This window comes from Macaca fascicularis, chromosome 5 (genome assembly GCF_037993035.2).
Source record: "Macaca fascicularis isolate 582-1 chromosome 5, T2T-MFA8v1.1".
NCBI lineage: Eukaryota > Metazoa > Chordata > Mammalia > Primates > Cercopithecidae > Macaca > Macaca fascicularis.
In genome coordinates this window covers 149,542,630-149,558,568 of record NC_088379.1, presented here as the reverse complement: position 1 = coordinate 149,558,568, position 15,939 = coordinate 149,542,630, and the positions used below count along the sequence as shown (strand labels likewise).

General features: G+C 36.7%; 1 protein-coding gene and 1 long non-coding RNA gene across 4 annotated transcripts in view; one reads left to right on the top strand and one right to left on the bottom strand.

Moving 5' to 3' along the window:
- The window catches only part of LOC123573634 (uncharacterized), a 65,011-nt gene that overhangs the window by 37,503 nt on the left and 11,569 nt on the right, over nt 1–15,939 (top strand). The window lies entirely within an intron of this gene.
- The window catches only part of HHIP (hedgehog interacting protein), a 97,794-nt gene that overhangs the window by 73,538 nt on the left and 8,317 nt on the right, over nt 1–15,939 (bottom strand). For all 3 annotated transcript variants that reach the window (XM_005555999.5, XM_005555998.5, XM_005555997.5), the window contains exons 3-4: nt 11,410–11,566; nt 10,521–10,722 (exon numbers count right to left, since the gene is read on the bottom strand). In XM_005555999.5, coding sequence (XP_005556056.1) covers nt 10,521–10,722; nt 11,410–11,566 — 359 coding nt within the window. The remainder of the gene's footprint in view (nt 1–10,520; nt 10,723–11,409; nt 11,567–15,939) is intronic.

Here is a 15,939-nt window from a genome sequence, read left to right as displayed (position 1 = left end):
TGCGTATCACAATACCCAGCTAATTTTTGTATTATTATTATTATTTTTAGTAGAGATAGGGTTTCACTATGTTGGCCAGGATGGTCTCAATCTCTTGACCTGCTTGGCCTCCCAAAGTGCTGGGATTACAGGTGTGAGCCACCACACCTGGCCAATTTAGCTATTCTTAAAGAGAAAGTCACATTATTCAATATTTGCGTGTTTAAAAGAAACACTCTTTCCACAAGAATTTTTGTGGCCATATATAAAACTGTAAGATATTTTTAAATAATGCTTTATTTTTGTGTTAAGCTTCAGTTTACTGGATTTAGTTCTATAATTAGATTAAATTATTTCAACTGCTAGCAATGATGGAATTAGTTTAGATCATATTCATTGACATTCTCTTTTTTTTTTTGTTATCCTGCTACCTAGAGGTATGATAGAGTAATTAGCACATATTTTATCTTAAACTAGTTGATATTTTTAATAGATTTTCTGTAAGTTGAAGTTGAGGACTGAGGAATTGCATAATATTTTAAGTGAGTGAATAGATGAACTTTAAGGTGTATATGACATATATAGATAGAGTAAAATGTAAATTCTTTAGATAAAGGATTCCAATTTGACCTCCCTTCTGATGGTAATTCCTGAGTGCAACTTTGACTGTATGGATTGTCAGCTGGAACCACAAGGTCATGCTGGATAGAAACTTACGTGATTTAGAAAAAGCTTTTCTCATGATAACACATTATAAAATGGTCTTGATAAATAGCATCTTATTTTTCAAAACATATTTGACTGAAAGGTACAAAGATAATTTTAATTTCTAGACAATGATCTAGTTTTTAAAACACTTTGGATTATGTCCTCAGTTCTGGGCACTTTGATTTGTAATAGTTCAACATAATTATAGACTTTAAAATTAAATATCAGTTGATGACTACTATCAACAAATACCTTAAAATGTATTGTAGAAATTGACAACATATTTGTTGTACATACTTATTGCATATAAATATTATATACTATATAAAATAAATTTATGTATATACTTATAAAAGTGCAAAGATGAAAGAAGTCTGTTAAAAGCCTTATGCTACATAAACAAACTTCCAAAGTTGGTCATAGAAAGGTAGACACAAACCAAAGAGCAAATTTGCTTAGATATTTAGACTTTATATAAAATATTGAATCAAGGTGATAGAAGGAGGGTCTATTGTAGCCTGAGGTTTGAGAGATAGGTAGTTGGGGCTTTTTAAATTATATATTCTTTTTTTTTTTTTTTTTTGAGATGGACTCTTGCTCTGTCACCAGGTTGGAGTGCAGTGGCATGATTTCAGCTCACTGCACCCTCTGCCTCCCAGGTTCAAGTGATTCTCCTACCTCAGCCTCCTGAGTAGGTGGGACTACAGGTGTGCACCCCCACACCCAGCTAATTTTTGTATTTTTAGTAGAGACGGGGTTTCACCATATTGGCCAGGATGGTCTTGATCTCTTGACTTCATGATCTGCCGGCCTAGGCCTCCCAAAGTGGTGGGATTACAGGCATGAGCCACTATGAGCGGCTCCACTTACATGTTCTTGCACCTGATCTTCAGCACATTTCACTGATAATGTCTACCATCTACTGTTGCTGTTATTTAACTTTAAAATCTTTTAAACTTCTCTCTTCTCTGATTTCATGGCACGTTTTACTGATCTGCTTTTTATTTTTTGAGATGGAATCTGACTCTGTCACCCAGGCTCGAGTGCAGTGGCGTGGCATGATCTCAGCTCACTGCAACCTCTGCTTCCAGGGTTCAAGTGATTCTCCTGCCTCAGCCTCGCAAGTAGCTGGGATTATGGGCACCTACCACCACGCCCGGCTAATTTTTATATTTTTAATAGAGGCAGGGTTTCACCATGTCAGCCAGGCTGGTCTTGAACTCCTGACCTCAAATGGTCCTCCTGGCTTGGCCTCCCAAATTGCTGGGATTATAGGTGTGAGCAACCATGCCTGGCCTGATCTGCTTTTCAAAATAATAATAATAATATTAATTTCTTGAGAAATATACTCTCTGTAATATCCATTACATATTAATTTCATAGCAGCTTTACCCAATTGCCTCCCTCCCAACCGACATTCTAAATCTGTGCTGTGAGCCATAGTTGCTAGTGGGCAAAAATATGTGCCTTCTTACTTTTCAGTCCCAGTATATTTCCTTTGCAAATCCTACAATTTATTAACTCTGTGGCAGATTGACACAAACCGTGTTCCAAAATAAACACAAAAAAGACCGACGTTACTATAATATCCAGGTTGAGAAAAACTACTATGAAAGCAAGGAAATGCTGCTGAAAGGTTGCTGTAGTTCTTAGGGGTTGGCTGCTTTGTGCTTAGTCATCGTTAGTCACGTGCTTCGAGAAACTCCAGAGCTGGGGGCTCTGCAGAGTGAGGTGGGCAGCAATACCCTATAATTAATGTCAAAAGTTGATGCTGTCAAAAGATGTTGTTTTTCTCTAGTAACACATTTAAATAAAAAATATATCCTAGGTTTATCTTTCTGAGGTAAAGAAAGCCACTCCACATGCATCAATAACTTTGTTTCCATGGGATTGCCATATTATTTTGGTGCGAATGCTAACACTATCATGAGTTTTCCATAAGTTATTCAGACACATTTTATTTTATTTATTATTTATTTATTTTTATTTTTTTTGAGATGAGGTCTGACTCTGTCACCCAGGCTGGAGTGTGGTGGCAAAATCATAGCTCACTGTGACCTTGAACTCCTGGGCTCAAAGGGATCCTCTCGCCTGAGCCTCCCCAGTAGCTGAGACTATAGGTGTGTACCATCACACCGGGCTAATGCTTAAGTTTTTGGTAGAGATGGGGTGTTGCTACGTTGACAAGGCTGGTCTTGAACTCCTGGCCTTAAGCGATTTTCCTGCCTCAGCCTCCCAAAATGCTAGGATTGGAAGTGAGCCACCACAATTCTCTTTAGGAGGGACTGTTTCAACCCCAGGGTGTATTGCTAGCAGTGGTCACTGGAGCTTGTGAGTCATGCATAGTTTCCTTCCTCCCCTCCTTTTTATGTTAGTATAATAGATGATGGTTAACAGCTTACAAAGCACTTCACATTTATGTGTGATTGTGCATGCAAAATATTAGGTGTGACCTTTTATTGTCTCTATTTAACAGATGAAGAAAGTGAGCCTAGAGAGGCTAAACAACTGGTCCAAGGCCAAACAACCAGTAAGGCTTGGTAGGAACAGTGGTCAGAACCCAGGTGTCTATCTGTGACTCTGGATGCTGGGCTCTCAGCGTCCTCATTGAGTATGCTGACACCAACCATCACCAATCTTGTTTACTTAACATGCTCTGCAGTCTCTCCTCTCATGCAGTGCCACTCATCAGAGGAATATAGCAGCATTCAGCAGCATAGCATTCTGGTTGAGAGCACAGTGTCAGACAAACTGCATTTAAAATCTGTCTGTGGTACTTGCTAGCTGTGGTATCGGGGCAGTTTCCTTAACATCTGGGCCTCAGTCCCTTCATCTATGAAAAGGGATATTAACACCTACCTGACAGGGATTCCAGAAGTGATCTATGTAATGACTGTGAAAGTAAGGGCTTAAAAAGTGGTGGTTATGATTAATAAGAAAGAAGAAGAGAGTTTCTGCTTACATCATGGCTTGCTTGAAGATTACAGTATTAAACTTTATTGTATACTTGAAATTTGCTAAGAGAATAGATTTCTTAAGTGTTCTCATCACACACACACACACACACACACACACACACGCACACACACACTACTGTAGTATCAGGAAACAATCAATTATTTTTAAAAGGGAATTCTGTACCAAAGGGAATTCTATGCCATTTAGAGATAGTTTTGTGAAGTTTGATATTTTCTTTTTATGAGGTAATACAGCCACTGGAAAACAATGATAACTGATATCACCAATAGATTTTCTTATTTTTTCTAGTCAGAGATGGTCTCTAGAAGATGGTAGACATCTCACTTAGAGAGACGCCCTTTAAAGTGGCAAACTTGGCCGGGCGCGGTGGCTCACGCCTGTAATCCCAGCATTTTGGGACGCCAAGGCGGGCGGATCACGAGGTCAGGAGATCGAGACCATCCTGGCTAACACAGTGAAACCCCGTCTCTACTAAAAATACAAAACATTAGCCGGGCGTGGTGGCGGGCCCCTGTAGTCCCAGCTACTCGGGAGGCTGAGGCAGGAGAATGGCGTGAACCCGGGGGGCGGAGCTTGCAGTGAGCCGAGATCGCGCACTCCAGCCTGGGCGACAGAGCGAGACTCTGTCTCAATAAAAAAAAAAAAAAAAAAAAAAAAAAAGATGGCAAACTTTTTCTAGGGTCCAGATTTCTTGGTTTTTCACTTGTTTTAAGTGATTACCATGAGATTTCTCAGATTTATAGCTTCTATTTCCTTTGCCCTTCAAATCTTAGGTAAATATAAAGATATTAATGTAAAAACTTTCCTCACCTCTGCTGTAACTGACGGAACCTAAAATTTAAGAGAAGGCAGGACTTTCTTTACTCAACTGGAGAAACGTTGCATCTGCCACGCTAGTTTCTGCTTCAGTAAAACATATGGCGGAAAGTAACATATAGATTAAACTACCTTAAACTGGCATAACCACATAAATGCTCAGTTACACTTGTTAATAGGTTTTATCAATAGAATAGCAATTTCAAAAAAAATGAAAGAATACCAGGAGCAAAAACTAACTCAACCAAATGGAAAATTACACTGAGGTTATTTCACATTATTAAGGGACTTTTGGCTTTATGAAAAATAATTTTTCTTTGTGGGCATTTATACATTTAAAATGAGATTAAACTTACATTAAAAATTGAAAATGACATTTTTCACAGAGTACAGAGCATTGTGATATAAAGGATCAGCAACACTTAATAAAATAAAAATAGTTGGATTCAAAGCCATGTTATTACTACCTTGATATTAGAAAAAACTGCAGTCAAAAACTTTATTACAAGAGGCCAAGCGTGGTGGAATCCTAGCATTTTGGGAGGCCAAGGCAGGTGCATCACTTGAGTCTGGGAGTTCAAGACCAGCCTGGGCAACATGAGGAAACCCCGTCTCTACTAAAAATACAAAAATTAGTCAGGCATGGTGGCACATGCCTGTAATCCCAGCTACTCAGAAGGCTGAGGCAGGAGAATCTCTTGAACCTAGGAGGTTACAGTGAGCCGAGATCACACCACTGTACTCCAGCCTGGGCAACAGAGCAAGACTCTGTCCCAAAAAATAAACAAACACATACAAAAAAACCAAATAAAGACATCTTTATTTGTAATTTGCATTTTGTTTATATTTTTACATGACATAAATGGTTTGTAACCAGAATTTTAAACTATAAAAAAAAGAAGTTGCCTAAAAATTTTTATTTTGGGGAAGACAATTTCTACCACTTTTTGACTGAGTTTATTTATTGTTTATTTCCACCACTATAGCAACTCTCTTTTAGATGAGGCGTAATGACTTCTGACCAGTAATCTGATTAAGTCAAAAAGTTCAAAAATGTCATTCAGTATACAAAAATGTGCCACAATGGTGATTGTTCTACTATAATGTTTAACAAATATAATCTGTTGCTTTCTTTCTATTAACACGGGCTTTATTCTAATCTAACGCGTACTTAAAAGCAGAGTTCTCAGCAGTTTTTCTGGGGAAGCATTTGTTACATGATCTAATAATCACCATATGTGTATGTGTGTATAATGTGTATGCATGCTGTGTTACCAATACTACTTTTGAAAAATAAATTGCTTCTCAATCTGCTTTGACTCATTTCACTCAAGCAAAAACACACAAATGTTTCATGGGTTACCTTACGGTTGCAAGTCAAAGAAAAAAATGTAAAAATTTAGGTTTGACAAAGTTCAGAGAAATGGAACATCAGCCTCCATGGTTGATGAGGACTTAGATTTCACTAAATTTTTGGTACTCATTATTATGCTTGTGATTTACAAGCCTGTGAAACCAGAGGCTGCCCCATCAGGGCTTGCCCTGGTGGACCCTGCATCCTCCTCCACATGCTCCTGTGACTCCCGGGCACCGGGACTGCTGTCTCTCAAGAGCTCCACCTCAATTGGCTCAGTCACCCGGACAATTAGCAGCTTTCAGCCTCATGTCCTCTCCTCCCCTGGTAAAAGGACTGCTTCTAAAAGCATCTTTTGAAATGAGGATCCAAGTAGATAGAGAGGGACAGGAGTCCAGTGACACTTGTTCCAATGATAGACAAGCCTTTCAGCTGTGTCTGCTGTGTGCTGCCAGCCGAGGGCTGCTGAGGGTGTGAACCTCTTTGTCCTCTGACCACTCGCAAGAACTAAGTGGCAGAGAATGGTGTTTGCTAGTTTCCTTGAGGGGCCACCCTGTCAAGTGACAGGTGCGGGCATGTCCTTCCTTTAACACATATGCAAGGCTAAGGCTGACTCTCCCATTCTTGGCAGCCAGGGCCGCTTTGGTGAAATTACACTAGAGTATCTTCTGGTGGCCTTGTCGCTTTTAACAAGGGTTTATATATATAATCACAATCCACATGTTTTAAGAACAAGAATAATAGCAATTTCACCAACTAGCTGAGCACCAGATTCCAAAATGGAATAAAAACAGAAAAAGATTAATGGGTAAAGCCATTTCCCAGTTAGAATTAACTTGAGATTTTTAAATACCATTTTTTTTTTCAAATGATATTTCGTATCCTTTATATCAAGCATCTTACATGCTGCCAGAATCAACCCAATTCCTCACTCAAATTGGATAAGATATATATATAAACTAAGTAAATGAGAAAAGGTACAGGGCAAATGACAACTGGTGTCCAACCACCTGCTCTTAGTTGTTAAGTCAGGAATAGGACTTGGGTGTAGGCTTGGCAGAGAAAATATGTCTCATTCAATGTGTAACTGACCCAGAAGTTTGGCTCAGTCTCTATCAGTGGTTTTCAAATTGGCTACATGTCGAGATTACCTGGGAAAGCTTTAAAAACATATTGATGCTTGGGTGCCAACCCCAGATATTCTGACTATTTTGGGGTACAAGAAGTTGTTTTTTTTCTTTTTTTTTTTTTTTTTGAAATGGAGTCTCGCTCCATTGCCCAGGCTAGAGTGCAGTGGAATGATCTTGGCTCACTGCAACCTCCACCTCCCAGGTTCAAGTGATTCTCCTGCCTCAGCCTCTGGAGTAGCTGGGACTACAGGCACATGCCACCATGCCCGGCTATTTTTTTTTTTTTTTGTAATTTTATTAAAGACGTGGTTTCACCATATTGGCCAGGTTGGTCTGGAACTTCTGACCTCAAGTAATCCTCCTGCCTTGGCCTCCCAAAGTGTTGGCATGAGACAGCGCACCCAGTTTGGCTATAAGAATTTTTGAAAGCTCCTGGGTGATCATACTGTGAAGCCATTCTTGAGAGCCATTAGTCTATCACTGCCAAGGACTTTACACAGACAAAGCTGGTTGTAGTACTTGCCAGAAGCTCTGATTTCAGAGCTCAGATATAAGCTCAATTTAAAGATTTCAAATCACCCAGTATCTTAAAGAAGTGTTTCTTTCGGGAGATAGTAAAATTTTTGTAATTTTTGCCCTTTGGAATAAAATGATAACAACAGAATAACAATGCTGCATGTGCACATGCACACACACAGCCACACACACAATGAAAGTTTTAAAGTTTGTTCATCAGTTTGACACGTGGCCCATTCTTCACAGTGCCAGTATTAGTGATTGGCTTGTAGACTACACTATCATCAAAGACCTATCGAATCACTACATATTTTAAAAACATATTCCTGACTTAGTCTTTAATCTCAATGCTACAACTTTTTTTTCTATAACAAAAAGAAGTTAATTCTTTATCTTGTGCTTTGCATTTTTTGCAGATTAACTTTTTCTTTGTGAATTATAGACAGTTTAGCCCCCAGGGTACTACAATCTCCTACAATTTACACAGCACGATCTTGGTGTTTAAAAACAAGACATCATCTTTTTAGCTTCAGTCAGGACCCATTTAGGGTCCAAGTTCCCTTATGATTGGCTCTTGGCTGATGGCATCCCTCTCAAGCAGTTGTAAGAATCAGGGTTGGTAGAGGTTTAAAGAGATAAGCAAGTCCAACTGTTCGCCACAAAAAGGTCAGCCTTTACCATGTGACAGAAATCACTCCTAATTAATTTACATTAGCAGACAAGGAATGCCAGATTTTTTTTTTATAGCTAGCAATATATTTTAGAAACTCTTATAATCAGAAATTCCTTCTTATGTCTGACTTAACATATTCCTCTTGGTCATCAATTAATGTAATCGTGAAGGGGTTCTGCCCTGTGGTGTTTATTATTCTCAATTTCAAACATGTGGAGGCTGGGTTTAGTATGTATTACCAATTCTGTGATTTGAGTATTGCAATTAACACTTCAGTCTGTTAAACAGCGCTATGCCCTCTCTTAGGATTTTAAAACTGAAAAAATAGAGAAGAGTTGATATGTATAATAATTTATGAAAATTCATAAAGTATAAGCATTACTTATGCAAAATGATTATTGACAAACACAGAATCCTGTCATAAATATATGATAACTTTCATATATTAAAGAAGCCAAAAATAGCTGTGAAAACTCTTTTACATTACAAGTATCTGAGGGGCAACCACCAAAATCAGTGCTATGATCAACTCATAAATGTGATGGTATTTGCCCCATCATACTGACAGTGGCTTTGTTTAACTCTTCCAATCAGGGAGTTCCATAGACACTGAGATAAAGGCCACCTGCAGCATAACCTGCTTGAAGTAAGAAGGATGTGATCTCATTACTCACTATACACACTCTGATATCCATGTGATATATTTCTATCTTGTGGGCATAACTAGTGGTAAAACACCAAAGGAATTTAAAATATTGCACCTTAAAATATGTCATATCAGTCGCTAGAATAATAGATTTTGAAGTATATTTTAGGCCCCAGAAACTCGGGAGCTCTTCTGGAAAAAGAGGTCCAAATTCTGCAAGTTTTCTTGCAAATTTGGCCAAGTTGTGCAGAATTCCTAGAAGACTGCCAAGCACACATACTCAGAACCAAGGCACTGTTATATCCTTGCTTGTACAATTTTATTGCATGATGAAACATCTCCATGTCAGAGCTGAATATTCTAATGAATCATCAGATATCCCTATGAAGGGTATAAATTGAAATAGGGATGCTGAAGGAACACTGATTTAAAAGGCAGTCAAATTGAAGTAGAAACAAGAACATCAGTTCTTGTTATAAAACCATTTTCCAGTATTCTGAGCCCTCCTTACATCTACATATCATACATATCTTTTTAATACTAACATTTTTACTCAAAGCACATTTGAAAACTATTGTTAATATTAATATTCTCTCAAGTAATTAATATTATTCTCAAATATCTGAAAATATTTTTAAAGCTAATTGGCAGTATGTATTATGGTTATAATCTTCAACTCAGTAATGCCCTTCCTGTGAATGAATATTAAGGAAGTCATCCATGACCAGATTAAGTAAAGTGTATACGAATAATAAATAACATTATTTACAATGGTAAAAAGTGAAGACTGGAGTCATCTTAACTCTCACACAATAAGAAAATGAAATAGAGAGCAGGAATATATCTGTATTTTTCCTGACTTGTTTCTTCTGATTTGGGTCTTCTTACCACTGAGCACAGCACAACAAAGCAAGAAAGAGCTCATTTCTATGTGAGTAGAAGACTATAAATCCTCCTTTAGGTTTTTTTCTTTTTCAGTTAAGAAATGAAAAGGATAACCAGTTCTTCCCAAATCATATTGTTACTTTGTTTCACTCTAAAATAGGCATGAGCTATTACATGTGTCTTAATTTTAGAATGTCATAATTTGCTTTATAGTTTAGTACTGCTAATGTACCGTGTTACTCTTGTGAAACAAACTTGACAATAATTTTGTTTACATACCTAGGTTATTTAACATGAGAATTCAAATTAGAGAAGTGAAAAAGAGGGCAATATATGTTATATAGATGGCTAATTATAGAAATATTTGACTTACCTGTAAAAACATTGTACAAGGAAGTCATAGTATAAGTATTATTTTTTATGAGACAGACTCAAAAACAGAGATGGTGAAAGAATGATTTGCAATTGCCAAAACAGCCAAAAGACCTCTTTGCTTCTACTAGCAAATGCATGTACAATCCTGTGCTATGCCCATTAAACAATATTTAAACAAATACTTTATAAAGCCAAAGATTCCTTTAAATGTGTCAATTACATAGGGAAAGCATGTCAGATATCAATTTGATTGCATTGCACAATAGTCAACAAATAACAGAAATTTAATGTCACTGTCCTAATTCAGGTGCCGTAATTATTGTTTCCTTATGTTGTTGCCTTATTTTCTCCTGCAAGATTCTTTCTTTTATTACAAAGAAATACCTTCAGTGAGGAAGGTAACACTAAAATAAAATTAACATAGCCAGCACAAAAATAAATAAAATTTAAAAAGCCAACCTTTATTCCACTTTGAACAAGTTTGTGAATGTCCAAATAAGGCTCCTTGAAAATTTCTCCTTCAGGGGTAAGTATCTTCACATAACCTTCTTTTTCCAGAATGAAGAGACGGTGCGAGCCATCCCCACTATGCAGGGCACCAACGGGCTGCCGCAGCCCACTCACAACCTCCTGAATACAGAAGCAGTTGTGTTTGTGCTTTCTAAACAAATTAAAGAAAACCAGTAAGCTTTTCTTGAGATGAAGGAGATAAGGGATGCACTTGGCATCCTTTTCAAACTCTATTTCCTCTAGGAATCATGGTTTTGAGAACCATGAAGTGCTGCTAACCCAAGGGTTACAATATAATTCTTTTAAGTGGTTCTTTTAAATTCTTTCAATGGCAAACAACAGAGCAGCCTTCTATCAGAAAGTAAAATAAGAGAATCAAAACATGTATATATTTTCAGAAGTCATAATCTCATTGTTTCATCTTTCAGTGACTATATTTAAAATCAGTTTTACTCACAATAAATAAACCTTATGGAAGGCATGTAGAGAGAAAGTTCTAAGATCTATTTAGAAAAATCTGATTTGCCAATAGTAATTGAGCTGAACATTTTCACAGTGCCATAGGCTAACAACAATCATAAAATTCAGGCTTAAAACTATACCCATAAAATTCACATGAGTCATAGAGAAGCCAAGCTCATAATATAAGATTAGTAGTCTAAGTATTAAGAGCATTTAAGTTAGAATTTTAGAGAAACAAACTACCACAAAGAAAAAAATAAAGCATCTGGAGGATATAGCTGCTGAACATAAGCACAGACAGTTGATTCACTGTCAAAACCACAAGATTTGTCAGTTGGGTTTTTTTAAAGATTAAAGAGCATTTATCTTTATGAACCTGCTGATCTCTTCCACTTTGTCATATTCTTCCATCTGGTCCAAGTAGTTAGATGCTGGTCCTCTGACTTGTTTTCTTGGAAAATCTGGAAAGCACAACCCACCATCTTTTCTTGCATAGTAAAAGCAAAACTCATCCGCAGTTGTTTGAAGGAAACCTTTAAAAAACATAAAAACACTCATTAGAAACACTTAGTGTCGTAGTAAAACCACCTTATTTGAAAGATATAAGATGAGGAAAACAATTTTTAGAAACTAGATGGATATTTTAGGAAGAACCTAGACTGAAATAAAAACACTCCTGTAATCCCAGCACTTTGTGAGGCTGAGGCGGGAGGATCACCTGAGGTCAGTAGTTTGAGACCAGCCTGGCCAACATGGTGAAACCCCGTCTCTACTAAAAATATAAAAATTAGCTGGGCATAGTGGCATGCACCTGTACTCCCAGCTATTCAGGAGGCTGAGGCAGGAGAATCACTTGAACTGGAAGGTGGAGGTTGCAGTGAACTGAGATCATGCCACTGCACTCTAGCTTGGGCCACAGAGTGAGACACTATCCAAATAAATACATACATACATACATAAATACATACATACATACTAAATAAAAAGAAGGAAAAAAATCAGGGATTGGGATTCCTACTTGTGTTTTAAACTAAATTTAAAAATTGTGGTAAAAGTGAAATAATATTGTATTGGGTATTAAAAGGCTCCTGTGAGGTACAAATAAGACAAACTCAGCATTTATCTTGCTATTGCATTGATGTCTTTTCAAGATTCTCTAGCTACCGTACGTTGTTCCTGTGAGCTTATCTCATCATCAGTATTTAGCATTTTTTCCTACAATACTAAATAACTTCCTCAGATGAACAAACAAGAATCAAGAAGGAGACAGTCCATCAGGTGCCAGTTTTGGTCATTTTACAAATCTTAGTGTATTGCCACTTACATAAGATTAAATAATAAATCTGATGAATAACACAAGGTTATTATATACTATAATAAACAACTGATGCACTGTGTAATGATCAAGCAATGAATTGATGCTTATAACAGAACCTCCATATTCAAATATGTTTTTCCTGCACTTCACTTATAGGAGATAATGATTAATTTGTAATAGAAAAATTATATTTTAAATATTCCTTCAATCGTCTCAAACAGAAAAGCTGACATATCAACAAGTCAAAACAAAAATAACAACAGAGTTACTTAATAGGATCTAAAAGAAAGATGTTTTTTCTTTACTTATGCATTAAATATTTTATTATATAAAGACAGCTATCTTTGAATATGAAATAAAAGAACTTTATGGCAAAAAAGTTTAGATATTACCTTTACAATTTGAGTTAATAAGGTGTTACCTTTCTGGGACATATTAGAAAGACTCACTTCCACATTCTAATGATTTCTGCTCTCAAAATACGATGGTGCTGCCAGAGTCAGCCTTATATGTGGAACTAAATTGTTGCTTCTGGTCTTATACTTTATATCATATATCTAAAGTTTTTATTTTTATATAACAAATTAGATTTTCATACCTCATCAATTTTGTGATAAACATACTGAGTAGCTCAGTAGAAATTTAGGAGTTGTATAACAAATTCAGATTTAGCAAGGATTTCTAAGAATTTGGAATCAGCCAAGTGAGACTCATCAATGGTGCATAAAAGACACCACAAGTTTACTTTCTGTGTGCTTGACCTAGGACCCCTCAAACCTAACACTTATCTTAGAATGTGAAGGTCCCAAATGGTTGTAAAGCTTGAAGTACATTTTGACCTAACTTTTGAGTGAAATGTCTCACCCTGAACTTTCTGAGAGAGACTCTTCACTGCCAATTTCTGACTAGGCTATTGGAAAGGATCTTGTCTTGGCAACCAGGCAAGTAAGAGCAGATGTCCTTGGGAGTGCGTGTGTGTGCGTGTGTGTGTGTGTATGTGTGTGTGTGTGCATGCGGTTGGGGGGCACAGAGAAAAAGAGGCAAGCAGCTGGGAAGTGCTCCACGGGAGGGGCAAGGCAATCAGAAAGTTATCTTTCTTTGAAAAAAATTCAAGGATTAGAAACTGGGGAGAGGAATGAAGGCCATAGAAGCATTTACTCATCTTTAGCAAGTCACCATTTGCAAAAGATAACTTTTCCCCTCCCTTCTTAAAGGGATAAGCATTCAGATGAAAACTGCCTAATAGTGTGAAACAAGTCTCTTAGTGGTAAAAAGAAAAAAAAAACTAAATTGTTAAATCAAACTCTTTGCACAGTTTTGGGCTAGATCTTGTTTTGGAAATATTTACCACCAGGCAACAAAATCTCCATGCCTGTATTATGCATGCAGGAAGACTGTCACACCATGGTCATATTTATAACTGGATATGTGAGTGACAAATATAGTTTTAATGTGATGTTTGCCGAAGGGTCACAGGAAAATTTCAAAATGCAATTCAAAAGAAATGTCCAACTTGCTTAAAAAACATGTGTATTTCAGCATTACTGTCTACTAACCAATACCATCTTAAGGGGAAATTAATTAACAATGCTGGTGGTCGATTCCAATTTAAATGGAATTAGTAACTGCGACAAACACGAGGAAATGAGAAGTCATTTTCAAATGAAATATCTAAAGATTAATGAATACATATTCATAAACTTGGTGGCTCCAGAGGTATGATGCCTGCTTAGCAAATTAAGAAAAAATACAGACAATAAGTTTACTCCAAGCTTCTTATGTAATTTAGACAAATTGAATAACCGAAGTGTGAAAACCATGGGCTTTTTTTTTTTTTTTTTTTTTTTACAATCATGTAATTTTATTTGAATTTAAGTATCTAACACTTTTATTAATATTTTACCTTAAATGACCTGATTCTGCAGTGAACGATGATGAGTAGGGAGATATATTTTAACATTTATTGCCAGGGTTCCCTTTTGTTTGGCATTTTACTGAAAGCGTATGTTTAGCTCACTCAGGATCATCATAATATGGTCAGGTCTACTAATAATGAACAAACACTGAATATTCTAGCAGCTGTATTTTTTTAAGTTCTGATCATTTATCAACTATCTTGGACCTGTAAATACTCTCCTGGATAGTGAGCCTGGTTATGCTATACCACAAAGCACCCGATAAATACTGACGTATAAAATAAACGCTTCTTTGGAGTATTCTGAATTCTCCCTTTTCTCTCAGCATGTATTCCAGGGAAAAGTTATTTTTCCTCAGTGTAAGTGCTGCTCATCATGATAAGGAAAAAAAAAAAAAAAAAAAGAGTTACGGACTCTTCATGAGTAAGACTTACTCATGAACATATCCTAATAGAAGTGGTGGATTTTGATATATCCATCTATTTACTCCTTCTGGTTTACTCTCCTTGGGACTAAGAAGACACATGTGTAAGCTAACTGACCAGGGTTAGGAATGGCTAAGGACTAGAAAAATTCAGTTGAATCAAACCCTTGACCTTGGCCTTCTTAGCAACAGGATTAAACCAATTGAACTAATTGTGTGCAGACATTTCACACTACAATAACCTACTGCTGAGAAGATGAGGTCGAAGAGTGATAAAGATCATTATGACTACAGATATAGAGGAAGAAGCAAGGCCAATAGATGTCCATTAGATATGCTTCCCATAGAGTATGTTATGCCTTCTTTTAGTGATTAGCAAAGTAGCTACCCTGCTCAGTTAAGCAGAAGAAAAGACCTGCAGAGACGAGCAGAGAGTTTTTGGCAATTTTAGAAGTTTTGAGAATTTACTTCCCTAAGTGAATTCACAACTGGAAAATATTATGATTCATAAAACTCTAGTATATACTCACTATATTGATTTGTAATATCTTTTCCCATTTTTGGAAAAATAAGCAGACTATGACTATTTCTTGATTAAGCATTCTAGGAAGTAGCTATCTTGTAGGTATATGAATATTCTAAAGTGACTGTGCTTTCTTAAAGCCGTGGAGTCAAAGCAAATCATTAGGTCATTTATATATACATTTCTTCATGTATTGGGCAATAGGGAAAAAATGAAGATGTCTCTGGAATTATTTTCTGTCTCCCAATTCTTTCAGCATTTGCCTTATTTTAGCAAAATACATCCCTCGGGGTACCTTCCTCTTCAAGTTCTTGTTGTGTAGAAAGATGAAGCTATTAATGAGGATAGTCAAAAATATGTTGATCAGTTTCTTCTAAAAAAGAATCACAATGTAGCTGTTTTCCAACAGTTTGAACTTCAGAGGAAAGTGAACCATATCATTAAATCAACTTAAGGGAAAACTATTAAAATTTGCTTTTATAGTAATTTCCAAAAAATCTGTGTTCCACAGTTGTGAAGACACTTCTTTGCTGGGAGCAGGGGCTGGGAAGGGTGGGGATTAGCATCTTGTTTATTGTACTTTAGGAAATGGTAACCTACATGCCAAGGATCCATCCAGGCAACAAATCGATTAGCATAAGTAATGCAAAGAGTGTGTTATTATAGCTCACTTTTGGGGCAAGTATTGAGAATGATCATTAGCATTTGATGTACGCAGGGGCAGC